This window comes from Musca autumnalis, unplaced genomic scaffold (assembly GCF_047663935.1).
Source record: "Musca autumnalis isolate F117 unplaced genomic scaffold, ASM4766393v1 scaffold_4, whole genome shotgun sequence".
NCBI classification, from domain to species: Eukaryota; Metazoa; Arthropoda; class Insecta; order Diptera; family Muscidae; genus Musca; species Musca autumnalis.
In genome coordinates, this window is record NW_027411977.1 from 51,674,693 (window position 1) to 51,696,891 (window position 22,199).

Below are 22,199 nucleotides of genomic sequence, written 5' to 3' on the forward strand. Positions count from 1 at the left end.
GCCTACTATGAAAAAACGAAAGAAAAGAAAAACAAAGCCCTCTAAAGTTGACGAACCCCGCAAAAGTTTTAAGGACCATGATCTGCGAATCTGCACCTGGAATGTTGGCACTCTTTGTAGAGAAGATGCAGTTTACGCATTGGCAGATACATACAGGAAATTAGATGGATTGGGAAATGGCTGCCATGTCACAAACCATGAGTTTGGTTGTGGATTTGTAGTTGGTCGGAGGTTAAAACACCTGGTCTCCAGCTTCACCCCAGTGACTGAAAGACTTGCTGCAATTCGATTAAAAGCAAAATTCTTCAACATGAGCTTTATTTGCGCTCATGCTCCCACTGAAGACAAGGACGAACAGACCAATGATATATTTTACGAGCGCCTAGATGAAACTTATGACCGTTGCCCTGCCCATGACATTAAAATTATACTAGGAGAGTTTAATACCAAAATTGGAAAGAAGAAAATCTTTGGCCCAGCAGTCGGGAAATTCAGTCTCCACAATGAAACATCTGACAATGGTATGAGGCTGCAAAAAACATGGTAGTTAGCAGTACCAGATTAAGCATCTCGATATTCACAAGGGCACGTGGCTGTCGCCAGATCAAAGAACTAGAAATCAAATTGATCACGTTGTGATAGATGGAAGACATTCAACGAGCGTGTTGAATGTACGATCGTTCCGAGAAGCAAACATAGATTCGGACCACAACCTTGTTGCAGCAAAGGTACGTACCAGATTAAACGTAGCAAACAAAGTGCGAACAGGCACAACACGGAAGTTGGACATCGGTAAGCTGAAATCACAACAGATAGTCACAGCATATTCCACTCAACTGGCCCAACTGCTTAATCAAAGCACTCCTCGTCCCGATAATATATCAGGACAATGGCAAAGCATTGCCCACTCCATGCAATCCGTCGCAAAATCAGTACTTGGATACCAGAGACCTCCACCAAGGAATTCATGGTAGGACCAGGAGTGTCGTGCTGCTACCGAAGAGAAAAATGCGGCATATAGAGCAACATTACAATCAGTAGTAACACGTAGCGCACGAGAGAGCTATCGGGAGAAAAAGAGAGAGGAGAAACGCCTCTTCCATAGGAAAAAGAGAGAGATGAAAAAGCGGCAGTGTGAACAAATCGAGATGTACAGGAGACAGAATGAAGTCCGAAAATTCTACCAAAGAGTGGAACATCAAACTGATGGCTTTGGAACTGACACATCCTAGCTGTAGAGACCAGCAAGGTAATCTGGTAACTGATACAGATAGTGTGCTAAGGATATGGAAAGAGCATTTTTCAAACCTGTTGGTATCCAATAGTAGCGAAGTCGCCGAAGATACCATAGATCATCCCAGAAAATGGCATTGAATGTATACCACTGGCCAAGATGAGGTAAAGACAGCAATAAACCGGCTGAAGGATAATAAGGCAGCAGGAGCTGATGGCCTACCAGCCGAGCTGTTTAAAACCGGAGGCGACACTCTGATAAGGTGTATGATTCAGCTAGTTAGCACCATCTGGCAGGAAGAACGCGTACCCGACGATTGGAACCTGAGCATCCTGTGTCCCGTCCATAAGAAAGGAAATAAGACTTTATGCTCCAACTATAGGGGCATACGTCTTCTCCTTATCGCCTACAAAATAGTGTCAGGGATATTGTGCGAACGACTAACGACTAAAGAAATAATTGGGCCATACCAATGCGGTTTTAGACCTGGCAAGTCCACCATTGACCAGATATTTACCCTGCGGCAAACCTGGAGAAGACCCAAGAGATGCAGATCGACACCTACCACCTTTTTGTCGATTATAAACAGCCCGCTACGTTCAAAGGTATTCCAAGCAATGTCTGAATTTGGTATCCCCGCAAAGCTCATTCGGCTTTGTAAAATGGCTCCAACTGACACAAGATTTTCAGTTAAAATAGGCAAGAAGAGTTTTGTACCAAAAGAGGTTTCAGGCAAGGAGACAACATCCTGCTAGAAAAGGTTATACGAGGGGCAGACGTCAAAAGAAGTGGCACAATCTACACCAATAGCCACATGTTACTTGCTTATGCTGATGATATATGTAGACATCATGGGACGATCAGTAAAAGAAGTAACCGATACCTTTATGAAGGCCGAAGGAGAATCTGCTAAAGTAGGTCTGGCGGCAAACGGCGAGAAGACCAAGCTGATGGTGTCGACGCGCAATGCGTCCATTGAGATCGGACCAACTGTTGAAGTTGGTTCCTATAATTTTGAGGTAGTAAAAGACTTCGTATACCTCGGCACCTCCGTAAACACAACAAACGACATCAGTTGTGAAATAAGAAGAAGAATTGTATTAACCAACAGATGCTACTTTGGCTTAAGTAAGCACTTTAAAAACAAAGCTACAAATCGTCAAACAAAAATAACGCTTTACAAAACACTGATACTACCCGTGCTGATGTATGGATCCGAAGCCTGGGTACTTGCACAAGCAGATAAGGCAGTGCTTGGTGTGTTTGAGAGAAAAATTCTTCGAAAGATCTACGGACCAATCTGAGTTGACGGTGAATATCGACGTCGCATGAACCACTAGCTGTATCTGCTATACAACGATATGAATATAGTTAAACGTATCGAGATGCAACGATTGCGTTGACTAGGCAATATAATAAGAATGAGCGATGATAAATCCGGTAAAAAGGCGTACAAATTAGAGCCACATGGCGGTGCCAGCAGAATTGGCATGCCAAAGAATAGATGGCGCAAACAAGTGGATAAAGAGATGACAAGGCGCGGTATTCCAAAAAGCGAAGCACTAAACAGAGAGAATTGGAGATCTTTTCTTAGTTCGGTGTATGGAACAAATGTTCTGTAATGGGCCAGCTAAGAAAGTAAGTAAGACCCTGACCCGAAAATTGTTACACAGTGTTATAGGTAATTTGGACCCTATAATAAAGCCAATATTAAACTCCTAGCCGATTTTTAAAAACTTTTGTATACTGGTGGCCTGAAAATTTTCCTTAGGCCCCCGTTTAAAGTACTATAGAAATAGCAAAGTTTTTTCATCGATTGGGCCATAAATGCGGTCTTTAGATCAGTTTAAGTTTAGTTTAATATCGTTCCACTCATTCGTGTACCTCTCCCACAAAAGTTAAAAACGTTTCGCTAAAATGGTGCACACGATAACTCCCGAAGGCAGTAACTAATTTGGTCCATACTTTGCACTTCGTATTATATTTACTAGACTTAGATCAGGTTCCACTCTTACGGGTACATCCTATCGATTCACATTTTTTAAGGGACAAGTTCATAATTTCTGGGAATATGGAACGAAAAAACCAGAAAAACAACTTTTAACTTTAATGGAAGAAATCCTTGAATTTGCCGCATATATCTGATCAAAAAATTTGTGGGAAAACTAACAAAACTTCGGGAGGAGCACGAGCCCTGCAGAAAAAAACAAAACGTTGATTCTTTGGGTGCCACCGTGGTGCAATGGTATGCACGCCCGCCTTGCACGCAGAAGGTCGGTGGTTCGATTCCCCGGCCAGGCAACACCAAACATTTCTCAACGGTGGCAAAATACCCCTCAGTAATGTTGGCGACATTTCCTGAGTATTTCAGCCTTGAAAATCTTCTCTACAAGTGGTGTCTTAGGACACGCCGTTCGGACTCGGCGATAAACAGTAGGTCCCATATCATTGAGCTAAATATGAATCGGGGTGCACTAATTGATATGAGAGAAGTCTCCCTTGTCCCGCATGGGATGTTGTGGAACAGTGTTTGTATGTTGTTGATTCTTTGAACGAACTTCTTGACATCGTCAAGATAGAAGACGAAGAGGAAACGAACCTCTACCAAGAACAAATTTGGAGCAAAGGCAGGTTATTCCACCGATAACCCAACCGGCATTGCAAGACGCCTTGTTAACAGCTCAAATCTATCGTTAAATAAAACATCAACGATGTACGAGCAGCATTCCGTTGAAGGCAGGAATCCACAAGGAAGCTACTCGGTTGAAGAACTACTTTGTCAGCACGCTTCATCGGGAGGAGTGGAGCATGGACTTTGAAAAGAAACACCTTGAGAGGTTTGAATATCAGAGTGTGGTCCACAAGAATGAATCTATAAAACAGTCTACGCTCAAATTAAAGGATGGGAAAACTAAGTAGAGTTCAATCGTGATGATTAATAGTTCGACCGCAGCAAATGTGCTGACGTGCCTGGTTGGAGGAAGCCTGCCCTGTGACAGGGATGCTCACTGCGATAACACCCAAGCAGGAACTGCATCGACAACATTTTATTGAGTTGACGCACCGGTAAAATCTTCGTCTCCTCATGAAGATGATCCACTGGTATCATGAGGAGGCACCCTGTTGCATTCCTCAGGCAGCATTCTGGTAGGTTTGAATCTTCTTCCACTGCGTAGTGCTAACCTTTGCAGACCACGTTGGTGCCACATAGCTTACCACAGACCGGCCTATTGCATTGTAGGTGGTCAATAAGTTTCTTTGTCAGCTCCCCAAGTGCTGCCGGCCAGCTGATCTTCTGATCTTATGCAAATAGCTGAGGCATGCGCGAATGACTTAAACATGCTATCGAACGTTACACCCAGTATTTTGGGGTAGTTAATGGTCGGAATCAGTGCACCTTCGACCAATATGATCAGTGGGAGCCTCATTTCAGGCGTCCATGTGGTGAAGAATGTGGCAGTGGATTTAGCGGCTGATATTTTCATATTCCTCAGGTGGCAGAACTGCACTAGGGATACTTCTCTCGTACCAATGAGTGCATCCCGATTCATATTAAATATTATAAATAATCATATTAAATATTATAAATATGACGCAAACATTAAAATGCGATTATCCCAAAAAAGGAAAACGGTGTATGGAACACTTAAGCATGACGCCGACGATATATAAGAACATGAGTAAAGTTCGAAAGAAAAACAAGTAAAAAAATGTCATTCGGCTTTGCCGAAAGAGATATACCCTCAGCCTGTGTAAAGGTACCCTAAAGAGAAGACCGATTTGGACAAAATATTGGGAGATCTTTGGATCCCCTTGGACAAAATCGGCATGTCCGTTTAAGAGATGTAGTGCGTACCATTTTATTTCCATTTTTTTAAACTTTTGGGGGAAGGTGCCCGAAGGAGTGGACCGATATAGCTCACTTTCGGTCAAACTTTCGGCCAAACATTAGGCCGAATCGGCTGATCCGTTCGAAAGTTACCGTGCGCTCCCGCTACTGATGTCGTTGAGGTTTTTACAGCTTTCGGGTCATTTTCTCAGGAACTATAGACTTGCCGCTGAAAAAATTTGTGCCGTCGTAATGGGGGCAATGAATACAAACTGCTACAACAGAAATCAAAGGGATTCGAGGGCAGGTCTTAAACTGCACTTGTCGGAAATTTTGTGTTGGAGATTATTTTATTTAGCGTATGGTTTTTTTTTTATAAAAAAAATACAGAGTTAGTTTTGATTTTATGTATCTACAGATTCAATGTCTATTGAAAGGGACTGTACTTCCTCAATACATCCTGGAAAAGATAGCATCGGACAATTGTAAATTATGTGGTCTATCGACTGGGTTTGGGCTCCGCACACGCAGCTAGGGTCGTCGGCGAGACCCCATCTGTGTAGGTATTCCATTGTTCGGCCAGTGGAAGAGCGGAGTCGATTTAAATTACACCAAGATTTGCGTGGTATATCGAATTCAGTTGTTCTGTTTTGTGGGTTGAAAAGAGGACTGCTGCGGCCCATAGAGTTCCACTGCGATATCCAAGCAGTATGTATATTAAAATCTTCGCTGTGTAGCTGTTTGGCTAGTATTAATGGCGGTTTTCTGGATTTCAGCCTGGATTCATATGCTATTGATAAATCTCGATTGAGGGGGATGCTGGTATTTTCGGTGATTTTATTATACTCCTGGAGAAGAGCATGCTTTCTTCTTAAGTTTGGAGGTTGAATGTTCGATAGCATTGGGAGCCATTCTATCGGTGTTGATTTTAGTGCCCTTTTATCAATCTCATGGTGGAGTTTAGTTGGGCGTCAATTCGTTTTACGTGGTGACTGTTGAGCCACACAGGTGCTCCGTATTCGATGTTGAGTATACCAGAGACATTGCTGATGTTCGAAGACAGTTGGCCGAGCCACCCCAATTCGTCCCGTCGAGTTTCTGGATGATGTTGTTTCTAGATTTGATTTTTTGGGCTATTTCATTAAGGTGTTGTTTAAACGAAAGGGTTCTGTCAAGGATTATTCCCAGGTATTTTGGATTGAAGTTGTGGGAGAGAACAGACCCATTGAGGCGAACTGTAAGTTTTTTTCCTGCATCAATATACGTGAGGTGGAAGCAACATACTTCGGTTTTCGGGCTTTAGTCTCCATCTTCGGCAATAGGATGAGATTATTGATAGATCATCCTCTAAAGGCTTTTCCAAAATATGAAACTTAGAGTTTTGTACTGCGAACGCCATATCGTTTGCGTAGATGAACTTGCGGGAAACAGTCTCAGGAAGGTCGTGGGTGTACAGATTGAAGAGTATGGGAGCTAGAACTAAGCCCTGTGGGAAGCCGTTGTTGCGTTTTCTCGTTCTGCTATGATTGTTGTTTAGATAAACAGTGAAGGGGCGGTCGCTGAGGAGAGCTGATATAATGTTACAAATTCTACTGCACGGTATGATCTTATTTAGTTTCAGCAGGAGTCCTTTTTTCCATAGTGTGTCATAGGCAGCCGACAGATCGACGAATGAGACCGCTGTTTTTTGCATTTGGTCGAAACCATTTTCTCAATAAAAGCCTTTCAAATAACTTTAGGAAGACCGAGAGGAGGGCAATCGGACGGTAGCTCGAAGCTTCAGCTGGGTTTTTATCTGGTTTGAGAAGGGTAATGTTTTTTGACTTCTTAAAGAGACCCGGGGTACGGGCTGAGTGAAGGATATCGGTGTATAATCTGCAAGCCATTTCCTAGTACGGGGACCACTATGTTTTATGAACTCTGGGTAGGTACAATCCACCCCTGCTGCTGTTCCATTTTTCATCTTTGACAGTGCTTAGTCAATTTCCGATACGGAGAAAGGGTGGGAGAAGTAGTCATTTGGGGTGGTGTGACTACGTAGGGCCTTTAATTCCGAGTTAATATTTCGCGTGAACGGTATGTCAGCCTCGGCCTTGGATAAATTCACTATATGGGCAGCAATGATGTTTGGATCCATTTTAGGACTTGTGGATGAAGGGGGGTTTGCAGCCCCAAGCTTGCGAAGAAGTTGTCACGCTTTACGACTGGAGGGTTTGAAGCTCATGTTGGACATGGATTTTTCCCACTCAGATTTTCTCCTATCGTTCAGACTTTTTATGAGTTCATCTGCTACCTCTAGGCTTTGGTTTGTACGGAATTCTTCGAGAAGTCTTTCACTGTCATCATTCCAGCATGGGTTATAGTCTTTACGGTACCCGAAGGAGTGGACCGGTTGAGTCCATATTGGAATCTCTTTTATGTCTGGTAGAAATTCCACGATGTGCATAGTATGGACCAAATCAGTTACCTCCTTCAAGAGTTATCGTGCGCACAAATTTTCCGAACATTTTCGAACTTTTGTGGGGAAGGATCGGAAGGAGTGAACCGATATAACCCATCTTCGAACTTAAACTAAGTTTCGACAAAATATTGCGAAAGCCGTATAGGGGACAGTGAACACAAGTTGTTACAACAAAAATCAAAACGATTCGAGAGCAGGCCCTAAACTAAACTTTTCCGAAATTTTGTGTGGGAGGTACCCGAAGGAGTGGACCGATTGAGTCCATATTGGAACCTCATCTAAGTCTGGTAGAAATTTCACGATGTGCAAAGTATGGACCAAATCAGTTCAAGAGTTATCGTGCGCACAAATTTTCCGAACATTCTCGAACTTTTGTGGGGGAGGTACCGGAAGGAGTGAACCGATATAACCCATCTTCAAACTTAATCTAAGTTTGGACCAAATATTGCGAAGCCAAATTTTGGACCGAATCGGATCCGTTCGAGAGTTATCATGCGCTCCAGCCAGCCAGACAGACAGACGGACGGACATGGCTAAATCAACTCCAAATTGTCTGAAAGGGATTTCGTCTAAACATACGTGGGGTCTAAAGCCATTAGCATAAATGCTGAGGGTAAGTTGGACAAACTCGATGAACGAATTCGCTATTTATGCATAGTACAAAAGCAAATATAATTTCTTTTTTTTTAATTGTATGGGATCAATCAACTTTACTTATTGAATCAACGAAACATAATTAAATAACATCAAATAGCATTTCTTAATTTAGAAGCGTTTGCGATAGACACGACGACGCTGGGTCTTGTAACGATAACCATCATCAGCCAATTCAACAGTTGGTTGAGGAGCAGAAGCAGCAGGTGCGGGAGGAATGTAGGTATTAACGGGGGCAGAGGCAGCTACAGGTGGGACATAAGTATTAACAGGTTCCGAAGCAGCTACGGGAGGAACATATGTGTTGACGGGTTCGGAGGCTGCAGGTGGAATATAAGTATTGACTGGAGCCGAAGGAGCAGGGGCATGATAGTCATAGCCAGACAATTCGGAGACATCAGCCATAACGGCGGCAACCAAAGCCAAAGTTACAATAACCAATTTCTAAAGGATTGCAGGAAATTATTTTTTTTATAAATCTTGTTTGATTCAAGTTTTAATTTTATTATCCATTTTTGTGTCTTACCATTTTTCTAGAATTTCTTCGATGGATGTTTGAAAAACAATTTGATATAGATTTTCGATTAATAGTTGTGTATTTATATCAATGCATCTCAAAGATTTGTTTGTTTCAAATGTTTCTGTTTGCTTTAAAAAATATGCAAATGTAAATGTTTTTAAATTGATTTATGTCTTGTGGTTTAGGAAGTTTTTTATAACGTTTCTTTTTTTTAATAAATAAGTAGGCACAATTATCGCAATAAAATGTTATGCTGTATTCTTTTGTAGTTCTTATCATTTTGTCATGTTTGTCTAAGCCGCTGCATTCTGCTACTTTAAGACTCACGAAACATATTTAGTATTGACATTAATTTGAATAAAGTGAAAGGCTTCTTGATACGGCAGAATTTCAAACAAAATTTAAACCAACATTGAAATGTCTATTTTTAAAAGCTAATTAAAATAAGCTTAAATTCTCCACACTTAAGGAAGTTTTAGCTTCACTAATAATTTCTATAAAAACCTCAATTATTTTCGCAAACTATAAACACAATTAGTTTGGTAGTTATTCCATAAACATCCAAAAAACAAAAAAGAAATTGAAAAAATGGTAAAATTTTACAAAGAATTTTTAGTTTTGAGAAATATAAGTTTTTATTTTTTTTTTCTTTAGAAATTCTTTATTGTAGCTTTGGCTTTGGTTGCCGCCGTTATGGCTGATGTCTCCGAATTGTCGGGATATGACTATCACGCCCCTGCCCCTTCTGCTCCAGTCAACACCTATATTCCTCCTGCAGCTTCTGAACCTGTTAACACTTATATTCCTCCTGTAGCTGCTTCGGAACCCGTTAATACTTATATCCCTCCTGTAGCTGCTTCTGAACCTGTCAACACCTACATTCCTCCCGCACCTGCTGCTTCTGCCCCTCAACCAACTGTTGAATTGGCTGATGATGGTTACCGTTACAAGACCCAACGTCGTCGTGTCTATCGTAAACGCTTCTAAATTTGAAATGAGTGCTGAGAAGTTTGCTATTATTTGTTGATTTAGTAATAAAAGTTTTAAATTAAAACAAAAATTAAATTCTTCGAGGGGGTCAAAGCATGAAATTTTCACACTTGAAGGTGAAATGTAATTGTTATAATTGTGGTAGGAAACTAAATTTATGCTAATTTGCATGGTAGAACAATATAAGGTAACAGCAATACCCAGCTTACTGAGCTGGACTGTAATGTTAGTGTCAAATTCCGTGCGACATTTTGTATTACTTACTTACTTAGCTGGCCCATTACAGAATATTTGTTTCATTAGACGAACTAAGAAAAGATCTCCAACTATCTCTGTTTAGTGATTCGCTTTCTGGAATACCGCGCCTTGTCATCTCTTCATCCACTTGTTTGCGCCATCTATTCTTTGGCCTGCCAATACTGCGTGCACCGTCATGCGAATTTATACGCCTTTTTAGCGGGTTCATCATCGCTCATTCTTATGATATGGCCCAGCCAACGCAATCGTTGCATCTCGATACGTTTATCTATACTCATGTCGTTGTATAGCAGATACAGCTCGTGGTTCATACGACGTCGATATTCACCGTCAACGCAGATTGGTCCACAATTCTTTCGAAGAATTTTTCTGTCAAACACACCAAGCACTGCCTTGTCTGCTTGCGCAAGTACCCAGGCTTCTGAACCATACATCAGCACGGGTAGTATCAGTGTTTTGTAAAGCGTTGTTTTTGTTTGACGAGATGTGGCTTTGTTTTTAAAGTGCTTACTTAAGCCAAAGTAGCATCTGTTGGCCAATATAATCCATCTTTTTATTTCACAACTGATGTCGTTTGTTGTGTTTACGGCGGTGTCGAGGTATACGAAGTATTTTACTACCTCAGAATTATAGGAATCAACTTCAACAGTTGATCCGAGCTCAATAGACGCATTGCGCGTCGACACCATCAACTTAGTCTTCCCGCTGTTTACCGCCAGAACCACTTTAGCAGATTCTCCTTCGACCTTCATAAAGGTATATTTTTTCTTTTACTGATCATCCAATGATGTCTATATCATCAGCATAAGCAAGTAACATGTGGCTATTGGTGTAGAGTGTGCCACTTCTTTTGACGCTTGCCTCTCGTATAACCTTTTCTAGCAGAATGTTGAAAAGATCACACGGGAGGCCATCACCTTGTCTGAAACCTCTTATGGTACCAAACTCTTCGGAGAGGTTCTTTCCTATTTTAACTGACGATCGAGTATCGGTTAATGTCATTCTACAAAGCCGGATGAGCTTTGTGGGGATACCAAATTCAGACATGGCTTGGAATACCTTTGAACGTAGGGGTCTATCGAAGGCTGCTTTGTAATCAACAAAAAGGTGGGTCTTCTCCAGAATTTGCCGCAGGGTAAATATATGGTCAATGGTAGATTTGCCAGGTCTAAGGCCGCATTGGTATGGCCCAATTATTTCATTGACATTGGTATTAGTCGTTCGCGCATTATCCCTGACACTATCTTGTAGGCAATAGGAAGAAGACTTATGCCCCTATAGTTAGAGCATACAGTCTTATCCCCTTTCTTGTGGACAGGGCACCGGATGCTCAGGTTCCAATCGTCGGGTACTCGTTCTTCCTGCCAGATGGTGCTAACTAGCTGATGAATACTTCTTATCAGTGTGTCGCCTCCTGTTTTGAACAGCTCGGCTGGTAAGCCATCGGCTCCTGCTGCCTTATTATTCTTCAGCCGACTTATTGATGTCATTACCTCTTCCAGGCTGGGCGGTATACATTCTATACCATCTTCTGGGATTGGATCTGTGGTATAATCTTCTTCGCTAATATCGGATGCCAACAGTTTGGAAAAATGTTCTTTCCATATCTTGAGCACGCTATCTGTATCAGTTACCAAGTAACCTTGCTGGTCTCTGCAGGAGGATGTGCCTGTACCAAAGCCATCAGTTTGATGTTTCACTTTTTGGTAGAACTTTCGGACTTCATTCTGGCTCCTGTACATCTCGATTTTTTCACACTCCCGTCTTTCCATTTCTCTCTTTTTCCTGCGGAAAAGACGTTTCTCTTCTCTCCTTTTCTCATTGCTACTGATTGTAAAGTAGCTCTATATGCCGCATTTTTCTCTTCGGTAGCAGCACGACACTCCTGGTCATACCATGAATTCCTTTGTGGAGGTCTCTGGAGTCCAAGTATGGATTTTGAGGCTGTTTGCATGGAGTGGGCAATATTTTTCCATTGTGTTGTTATGTTATCGGTACAAGGAGTGCTCTCATTAAGCAATTGGGCTAGTTGAGTGGAATATGCTGTGGCTATCTGTTGTGTTTGCAGCCTATCGATGTCCAACTTCCGCGTTGTGTCTGTTCGTGGTTTATTTGCAACGTTTAGACGGGTACGTACCTTTGCTGCAACAAGGTAGTGGCCCGAATCAATGCTTGAGCCTCGGAACGATCGTACATCCAACACGTCTTCCATATATCACAACTTATCAATTTGATTACTTGTTCTTCGATCTGGAGACAGCCAGGTGCCCTTATGATTATCCAGATGCTTAAATCTGGTACTGCTAATTACAATGTTTTTTGCAGCTGCAAAGTCTATCAGCCTCATACCATTGTCAGATGTTTCACTGTGGAAACTGAATTTCCCGACTTTGGGCCAAAGATATTCTCCTTTCCAATATTGGCATTAAAATCGCCTAGAATAATTTTAATGTCATGGGCAGGGTAACGGTCATAAGTTTCTTCCCAGCGCTCGTAAAATATATCTTTGGTCTGTTCGTCCTTGTCTTCAGTGGGAGCATGAGCGCAAATAAAGCTGATGTTGAAGGATTCTGCTTTTAATCGAATTGCAGCGAGTCTTTCATTCACTGGGGAGAAGCTGGAGACCAGATGTTTTAACCTCCAACCAACTACAAATCCGCAACCAAACTCATGCTTTGTGTCGTGGCAGCTATAATACAGTGCGTCACCTTTAGGTGTTGTTGTGATATCTTCCCCAGTCCATCGTATTTCCTCTATGGCAGTAATGTCGGCCTTGTACTTTTCAAGTACATCTGCCAATGCGTAAACTGCACCTTTTCTATAAAGAGTGCGAACATTCTAGGTGTAGATTCGCAGATCATGGTCCTTAAAACGTTTGCGGGGTTCGTCAACTTTAGAGGGGTTTGTTTTTCTTTTCTTTCGTTTTTTCACAATAGGCTGTTTTTTCTAGGGGAGTGTTACTAACCCGACGCCCAAACCCAAGTTTTTAACGTTCTTATGGGTGAACGCGCGGCACATGTTAGTTCACTACCTTTAACGGGTGTTAAATGCAGTTCCCCAGGTAACACCATGGGGAGGTCAATGTCCACTTGAGATGAAAGAGGGACCAAGATAAATCCTGGGCTTTGCCATGTTAAAGCCGGTCAGGACCGGTACTTGGTATCTTCCATCCCCTACGTCACTTTCAAAATGTGCCTCATCAATTTGGAGTTGATTTAGCCATGTCCGTCCGCTTGACTGGCTGGAGCGCACGACAACTCTCGAACTGACCGATTCGGTCCAAAATTTGGTTTTCCTAATACTTTGTCCAAACTTAATTTAATTTCGAAGATGAGTTATATGGGTCCACTCCTTCCGACCTCCCCCACAAAAGTTCGAAAATGTTCGGAAAATTTGTGCGCACAATAACACTTGAAGGGAGCAACCGATTTAGTCCATACTTTGCACATCGTGAAATTTCTACCAGACTAAGATGACGTTCCTATATGGACTACCACAAAAAATTTGGGGGAAAAAATCAGTTTATGACCTGTTCTCGAATCGCTTTGATTTTTGTTGTATTAAATTGTATTCACAGCCCCCCATACGACGGTACCAGTTTCATTAAGAGCAAGTCCATACTTCCTGAGAAAATAGCCTGAATGTTGCAAAAAAAAAAACCATATGGCACCGTGTGTAAGGATTCGAACGCAAGATAACTCTCGCATACTTTGCACATCGTGAAATTTCTACCAGACTAAGATGACGTTCCAATATGGACTACCACAAAAAATTTGGGGGAAAAGGTCAGTTTATGACCTGCTCTCGAATCGCTTTGATTTTTGTTGTATTAAATTATATTCACGGCCCCCCATACGACGGTACAAGTTTCATTAGGGGCAAGTCCATACTTCCTGAGAAAATAGCCTGAATGTTGCAAAAAAAAACCCTATGGAACCGTGTGTAAGGGTTCGAACGCAAGATAACTCTCGAACTGATCTGCTGATTCGGTCCAATATTTGCACTTCGTCATATTTTGTGCAAACTTAGTTTAAGTTCGAAGATAATCCATATCGGTCCACTCCTTCAGGTACCTCCATTACAAAAGTTCAAAAATGTTCGGAAAAATTGTGCGCACGATAACTTGTGAAGGAAGTGATCGATTTGGTCCATGCTTTACACATCATAATATATCTATCAGATGTATGTCAGGTTTGAATATGGACTATATATGTCCACTCCCTCGGGTACCTCCCACACAAAATTTCGGATAAGCTCACTTTAAGAACTGCTATCGCATCACTTTGATTTCTGTTGAAGCAACATGCATTCGCTGCCTCTATTACGACGGCAGAAGATTTTTCTGAGGCAAGTCCATACTTCTTGAGAAAACAGCCCGAAAGGTGTAAAAAAACCCCTATGGCACCATATGTAGTCGCTGAAGAGCACTATAACTCTCGAACTCATCAACCGATTTGGTCCAAAATTTGGACTTTGTCATTTTTTGTCCAATCTTATTTTCAGTTGGACGATGGGAAACAACTTCCAGTACTTACTCCCAATATTTAAAAAATGTCATTCAAATTGTATGTACGGGGCAACCAATTTGGTCCAAACTTTGGATCTCCCAATATTTTGTCCAAATTTAGTTTATATTCTAAAATCGCCGATATCGATTTTCGGTACCGCCTGAATTTTGGCATTTTCAGGGTTTTAGCCGCATTATCCTAAATTTAAAATTAGTTCTACATTTTTATTTAGCTCCCATAGAACCTGCTGATATTTCGAAGGGTTTAGTCACATTACACTGTGCGACACGAAAAATTAACCACATTCTGACACCTCAGCGTGATAGAAGACGAAAAATAAGAAGACACGTGTCTCGGCGTTTTTCCCTGTTACTTCGAATTTCGCGGTTATGGGCCCCCACAGACCTGAGGCCTTGATGTCAAAAAGGAGCATTTTGTCAGGCTCATATCTTCTAAACCGCTAAGAATTTTGGTTTATTCGTGGAGGCAAAGTTATAGCTCTCATCTTAAAGAATAATAATTGTGAAGACATAAAATCCATTCAATCTTATCTTCAAGGTCAAAATCGTTAAGGTCAAGTTTCCGTTATAATTTTTTCTCAGATTTTGGCCTACAGATATCAAACCGATCAAAATTGAATCAAACAACCAACTACAAAAATGTACCTTAGATCTCAATAAACAACTTTTTAGAACATACGAACCCTGTAGCAATGGTTCTTAAAGGTCAAAATTGCAAAACAAATGCAACTTTTATTTTCTTTTTTCGGTTTCTGCGCCATAGAAATTTAACTATTCAAAATTCAAGAAAACATTCAACCACAATAATGTAGCGAATATATCAGTATACAACTTTGTGGAACATCAGAGCCCACTACGACCTGTTCTTAAAGGTCAAAATAGCAAAAAACTTTATAAAATATTCGATTTTTATACTTTTTTCTCCGATTCTGGTCCATAGCTACCGAACCGTTCAAAATCCAAGAATACAAGCAACTACAAAAATGTACCAAAGATCTCAGTTAACAACTTCCTAGAACATATGAACATTTTAGGAATGGTCCTTCATGTTCCAAATTCACTAACAATTATATTATGGTTAATATTCAGGCCTGGGAATAACAAACTGTTCAACACTCTAGAAAATTTGAAAGGTTTGTTAGTTACGGACCTGACCAGGAAAGAATGAGTAAAACTAATGGAATTTTGAGCTTAAAGGGCCGCTCCTAGAATGTTCATATGTTCTAGGAAGTTGTTAACTGAGATCTTAGGTAAATTTTTGAAGTTGCTTGTATTCTTGAATTTTGAACGGTTCGGTATCTATGGACCAGAATCGGAGAAAAAAGTATAAAAATCGAATATTTTCTAAAGTTTTTTGCTATTTTGACCTTTAAGAACAGTTCGTAGTGGGCTCTGATGTTCCACAAAGTTGTATACTGATATATTCGCTACATTATTGTGGTTGAATGTTTTCTTGAATTTTGAATGGTTTAATTTCTATGGAGCAGAAACCGAAAAAAGAAAATAAAAATTGAATTTGTTTTGCTTTTTGACCTTTAAGAACCATTTCTACAGGGTTCGTATGTTCTAAAAAGTTGTTTACTGAGATCTAAGGAACATATTTGTAGTAGGTTGTTTGATTCAATTTTGATCGGTTTGATATCTGTAGGCCAAAATCTGAGAAAAAATTATAATGGAAACTTGACCTTAACGATTTTGACCTTGAAGATAAGGTTGAATGGATTTTATGTCTTCACAATTATTATTGTTTAAGATGGGATCTACAACTATGCCTCCACGAATAAACCAAAATTCTTAGCGGTTTAGACGATATGGGCCTGACAAAATGGTCCTTTTTGACATCAAGGCCTCAGGTCTTTGGAGGCCCGTGAAATTCGAAGTAACAGGGAAAAACGCCGAGACACGTGTCTTCTGATTTTTCGTCTTCTATCACGCTGCGGTGTCAGAATGTGGTTAATTTTCCATGACACAAAAAATTACACACAGTGTTATTCAATAGAAATTGATAAAATTTGGTGTTTAATTTTTAAAAGTGGGCTCTCAGATTAGAATATAACGATACCGCTCGATGTGAAGTCTTGCAAACGATTTTTTTACTGAAGTGGCTGTAACATGGCATTTCGGATTCTCAATGGATAGAAATCATAAATGTTTAAAAGAAATTGATATTCTCCAGTTAGCAGATTCCACTCCTCCTAGGAATAAGCCTTGACGTGTACATTTATAAATGCTTAGTACTTTTATAAAAGAAAAACCAAAAGTTCTATGGCAGAGAAGCCATTCCACAATCGATATGTCTGAAGAGCTGAAAAAATGTTGTCACGGCGTGTTAGCGTTTAAAGCCAAACTCATAACTTCAAAGGCAGCGCAAAAAAAGCGTTTGTCATGAAGAAAAATACAATTCAACGGCCAAATATCCGTTATTGTATACAAATACATTTGCATTTGAAAAACCAAAAGTTCTAGGACAGAGAAGCCATTCCACAGACAATATGTCTGAAGAGCTGCTCAACTAACAGCGAAACCAGGTCACATCATTTGGTGACTGTGTGGGTTCGAGTCCTTGGCTTTCCTTCTTCACTTGCAAAAACATTTCGACCATCAAGCTTAACTCTAAACGAGAAAATTTATAGAAAGGAACCTAATTTGTCCATTTTACTTCAATACAAATCGTGGTGAAGGGAAGAAAAAGTTCGGCCCGGCCGAATTTAAAGCCTTTTTTACTTTTTTCTATAATGAGCTGTCCCGAGTGTAGGCTTCCCGCTTTTCAATGAGAGCCGTCCGATTTAGTTTGGACCGTAACTTTATCGCTGAGTTCAAAAGGGCGAATATACTTATTTTTTTCATTTTTCAATTAATTATATTCTACGGCGTTAAGCTCTCAAACTTTATCTCCAATTACGTATGTATGTAAATGTGTTGGTGTGAAATCAAATTTTAACACAAGTATTTTTTTAATATAACGAAGTCAACAAAAATTTATTTTACAACAAATATAACACATAAGCAACATTTAAATTGACTTAGAAACGTTTACGGTAGACACGACGACGTTGAGTTTTGTAACGGTAACCGTCTTCGGCTACTTCAACGGTGGCTTCAGGGGCAGAAGCAGCTACGGGAGGAATGTAGGTGTTGACAGGTTCAGAAGCAGCTACAGGAGGAATGTAGGTATTAACGGGTTCAGATGCAGCTACAGGGGGAATGTAGGTGTTGACGGGTGCAGAAGCTGCTGGTGGGATATAGGTATTGACTGGGACAGAGGGAGCAGGGGCGTGATAATCATAACCCGACAATTCAGAGACATCAGCCATAACAACGGCGAACAAAGCCAATGATACAATGAAGAATTTCTAAAAACAAATTGCAAATTCTTAATGTGGGATTTCTATGCAAACTATCAAATTTGTAATCTTACCATTTTGCGTTGCGTTTGCTTGTTTAGGGGATAATGACTCAAAAATGTTTGATAATATTTTTCCCAAATAGTTGATGTTTTTATACAAAATCTAAAGTTTGTTTCAAAAACAAATATTATGTTTAATAAACATATGTTTATGCTAAAGAATAAAAAGACGTCAGACCTAGATTAAGTTGTAGGGGGAATCGTTTATACCGATAATACCTTTCACCTCATTTAAATAAAAATGAAACGGATGCTGAAGATGTTTGCTTTGTTCTTAGCAAGAGCAATGACTGCATTGTTTTAAACTTTAAATTTAAAACAAGGAAATAAATATGTCTACGATTTAAAACAACATTTGATATTTTGCGTATTTATTAATACACAGAAAAACAGTTGCCTACTGATATTTAATTTAAAAACACTAAACAAAAGCCATTAATCACTTCCTATTGCTATTTTTATGCCGCCAATATTTGGCTGCATTTGAAACAATACAATTTGATACAACCATTGATCTCATGATAAATTAGATAGATTAACTATTCTGCCACATTTTCGTATACCCCATGTCTTTGATATAAATAGGCAAATTATTAACGACAAATTATAACACAACTTCTTCGAACGTTTTACAAACAACATCTCTGGCAACTTTTCAAAAATGGTAAGCAACCTAAAAACAACTTCAAATTTAAGACCTAAATTAATAATGTGCTTTTATGATCTTTTAGAAATTCCTTTTTGTAACTTTGGCTTTGGTTGCCGTCGCCATGGCTGATGTCTCCGAATTGTCTGGTTATGACTATCATGCCCCAGCTCCCTCGGCTCCCGTCAATACCTACATTCCTCCAGCAGCCTCGGCTCCCGTAAATACTTACATTCCTCCTGTAGCTGCCTCTGAACCTGTCAACACTTATATTCCTCCTGTTGCTGCTTCTGAACCTGTCAACACTTACATTCCTCCAGTTGCTGCATCTGCTCCTGAACCAACTGTTGAATTGGCTGATGATGGTTACCGTTACAAGACCCAACGTCATCGTGTCTACCGTAAACGTGCTTAAATTAATGGGCGGTGAATATTAAAGTCATTGTTGACTGTGATATTTGTTTCCTTTTGTTTTGTTAATTCTTTATAATAAATATTATGTTTATTTTGAAAACTTTTATGCCTTTGTTCGTTAAAACAATCCAATCTTACCAATTATGAAAATATCAGTTGTCAAAGCATCGAAGAGGTTTACACCAACTTATTATTGAAGAATTTAGCTTTAATGTAAACTACACATACTTTCAAACTAGAAGTTTTCATCGCAACACAATGGTTCCGAAATCAATGTTCCTGGCCAAAACCGCAAATTTGTGTCGTCACCGATTTTTTAATTTAATTACAGAAACTAAAAAATAGGTCAATATATTGGAAGGAGTGGGCGAGGCGTGATCCTAAATACGACATTTTTCTCTCATTTTGGAAAATACGTAATTTTTGCAAATTTTTGTAGAAAGAAATAGCTATTTGTAGGATTGTTGCATTTAAGAAATGTTTTAATAAATTACCGTAGCGTTTACACAACAGTAGCTATGTATTTTTTTCTCAAGTACTAAATTGTATTGAAATTCCAATTTTAGTGGACTTTAAACATCTGCTAAGGCACATTGTTTTGTATTAACAGAAAGATGCCCGTGAGTGTTCTCCTTCAGCCCAAACATATATGAACATTAGGGTTATGGCTTTTCGACATTTTTCTCAAAAATGATTTCCTGTAGCACGGATGAATGAACTTTTGCCTATTAATCACAAAAATAACGCTTATTGCATTGAAATATAAAAAAAATCATGCACAAATCGATTTAATTTTTATACCCTCAGCATTTATGCTAACGAGGGTATATACACTTTCATACGGGCAAAATGTTCCTCATCGAAATAATGGTTTTAGACCCCAAGTATGTTTTGACGAAATTCGTTGGAGTCGATTTAGCCCTGTTCGTTCATCTGCCTCTCTTACTGTCTAGCTGGCTGGTGCGCACGACAACTTTCGAACAGATCCACCGTTTCAAACCAAATTGAATATAGACTATATAGGTCCACTCCTCCCCGACAAAAGTTAAATTTTTTTTTCGAAAAATTGTGTGAACGATAACTGGCGAAGTGAGCAATCGATTTGGTTCAAGCGTTCCATATATTACACTGTGCAATATTTTTAAGGTAATCTTGTGCAAACAATTTGAGCTGAGGATTTTTGAAAGTACATACCCAAATGACAAAAACCCTAGTTCGGTTTTGTTGTGTCAGATCCAGCTTGGATTTTATGGCCCCATGTAAACATGGTTAAATATTGACTTTTTAAAGCAATTCTGGGCTATATCTCTGAAACCTATGTGAATCTTCATCTGACCACTGAAGCAAATTTGTACATAAAGGCAAAAATAAAATATTTGGAGAAATAATAAAATCGAAAAATTACATTTATTGCCTCAAATTTTATAAAATATCGAAAATTTCCATAATTTTTATACAATATTTGATTTTGGAAAAATATTCGCTAGAATGTAATACACAACTCTTCAGAATATGTCATTGTGGTAAAATGCCTCTATCCCGTTGTTTTCAGTACATTTTTCAACGACGATTTAATAAATATGTCAATAATGTGGTGAAATCCGAAATGCGAGAATAAACTGGTGTGAAATATGTGTTGTAAAAGATATGATGCAAAATATCACTGAAACAACTGAAGTAAGCATTTTAGAGTTTCAGAATGTTCTGAAGAATTGTTGAGAACATTAAGATAAGTTCTACTAATTTAGGCCTACAATATTGCCAAAGACAGCAATGCTAAATTCCGAATCGTTTCTGAGATAAAGGACCGATAAATGCAAAAAACTGTAGTTTAAGCCCGGTTTAGATGAGGCCATAAAATCCGAACTGGATCTGACAGGACAAAACCCTACTAGGGTTTTTATAGTCTCAATATGTATTTTCCAAAAATGCATACTAAAAGTTGTTTGCATTTTCAGTATTGCATAGTGTTATTATACCTTCCAGATATAGATCGGGTAAGACCATATCCGTCCACCCCTTCGGGTACCTCCCACACAAATTCGGAAAAGTGGAATTTAAGAGTCCTCTCGAATCGTTTTGAATTTTTTTTCAGCAGATCGTTCTTGCGGCCCCTTTACGATGGTACAATTGCAATGAAAAGTCCATACTTCCTGAGATTACGGCCGAAAAGCTCGAAAAAACCCTGAAAAACAAACAAGAAACCTAAATAAAATTGCAAATCCGCAAGATAGGGTTAGGGGATTTTCTGATTGGTCCAAACTTTGCATATCGTATTATTTCATCCAGTCACACAAAATTTGGGAAAAGTGCAGTTTGAGGACTCGTATCGGATCTATTTGAATGTTTTTTGAAGAAGGTTTAGTTGCGGACGAAGATAGGGAAGACTATAGTTTCAACTTTATCAGTTCCCTTTGCCGCCGACTCTATATCGATAAACAGGTGAATAAGCCCATCCTGCAAATTAAACAAAATGAGAAATTTGCTGTATGGTCCCAAAGTTGATTACCTTACAAATTGAGTCGAACTAAAGAAAATCTTTTTTGTATTGCCTTATTAACGCGCAGATCATTTTACAGTGATATTTGAATTAATTCTCTTTTGAATAGAGTTGTTATGACCTAAAGGTACATTGAATTAGGAATCCACCGAAGTCAATTGTGCTACGTTTCACGGGTGGTAAAGTCCGATCATAAGACATATTAGAAAGTTATTTTAGTGAGTGAACGAAGGCTAAGCTGGGAAACTAGCATTTATACCACAAATCATTCGAAAATTGAACATTAGAATTATTTATATTATTGTCAGTTATTTAATTCCAAGCTTTTCCTATAGTCTGATTTGGCTGGCTACCATATTTTTCAATGCTTTATTACAAATACGAGTACTATGGCAGCTTTTTTCCACCTTCATTTGTATTTGTCCTTCTGTATCAGAAGATTTGATCATCAATTTTTGTCATCGGAAGCTTTTACAAGTTGATGGTGGCTTAGAACGCTAAGACGCCGGCAACCGTGTTGATAATCGTCCCTGTTCCCTATCTTTATTCTAATTCGATATATTTATAAAAGTCTAAAAAATTAAACGATTAATGAGACGAATATGTTTTTAGTTGTTCATTGCTGATGAACAGATCTACGCTTTGTGTGAATTTCAAACTTCCTAAACATTTTCGGAAAATTTCATGAAATTATTATTTAATTTTTGGAATGTATTGAAAAGAGTGGTCATCAGTTTTCAAGATATAATATATTTGAAA

General features: G+C 39.3%; 3 protein-coding genes across 3 annotated transcripts in view; all 3 read right to left on the bottom strand.

The window, feature by feature from the left end:
- Cpr73D (Cuticular protein 73D) overlaps positions 1-22,199 on the bottom strand; it is a 162,248-nt gene that overhangs the window by 53,917 nt on the left and 86,132 nt on the right. The window lies entirely within an intron of this gene.
- LOC141401558 (uncharacterized) lies at positions 8,290-8,977 on the bottom strand. The gene is made up of 2 exons (XM_073981860.1): positions 8,927-8,977; positions 8,290-8,622 (listed from the first exon to the last, which is right to left on the bottom strand). Exons 1-2 carry the CDS (start codon positions 8,975-8,977, stop codon positions 8,290-8,292), a joined length of 384 nt encoding a protein of 127 aa, XP_073837961.1.
- Positions 17,447-18,448, bottom strand: LOC141401560 (uncharacterized). The gene is made up of 3 exons (XM_073981864.1): positions 18,444-18,448; positions 17,893-17,983; positions 17,447-17,827 (listed from the first exon to the last, which is right to left on the bottom strand). The coding sequence occupies exons 1-3, from the start codon at positions 18,446-18,448 to the stop codon at positions 17,498-17,500; spliced, it is 426 nt and encodes a 141-aa protein (XP_073837965.1). The 3' UTR covers positions 17,447-17,497.

Bases quoted from the DNA above. Each gene is read 5' to 3' on its own strand.
- LOC141401558 (XM_073981860.1), bottom strand. From the start codon at position 8,977: ATGATAAGAACTACAAAAGAATACAGCATAACATTTTATTGCGATAAT. The intron at 8,623-8,926 runs GCCTACTTATTT...GCAATCCTTTAG, and splicing joins CATTTTATTGCGATAATTGT to AAATTGGTTATTGTAACTTT.
- LOC141401560 (XM_073981864.1), bottom strand. The intron at 17,828-17,892 runs GTAAGATTACAA...ATTTGTTTTTAG, and splicing joins AGCAAACGCAACGCAAAATG to AAATTCTTCATTGTATCATT.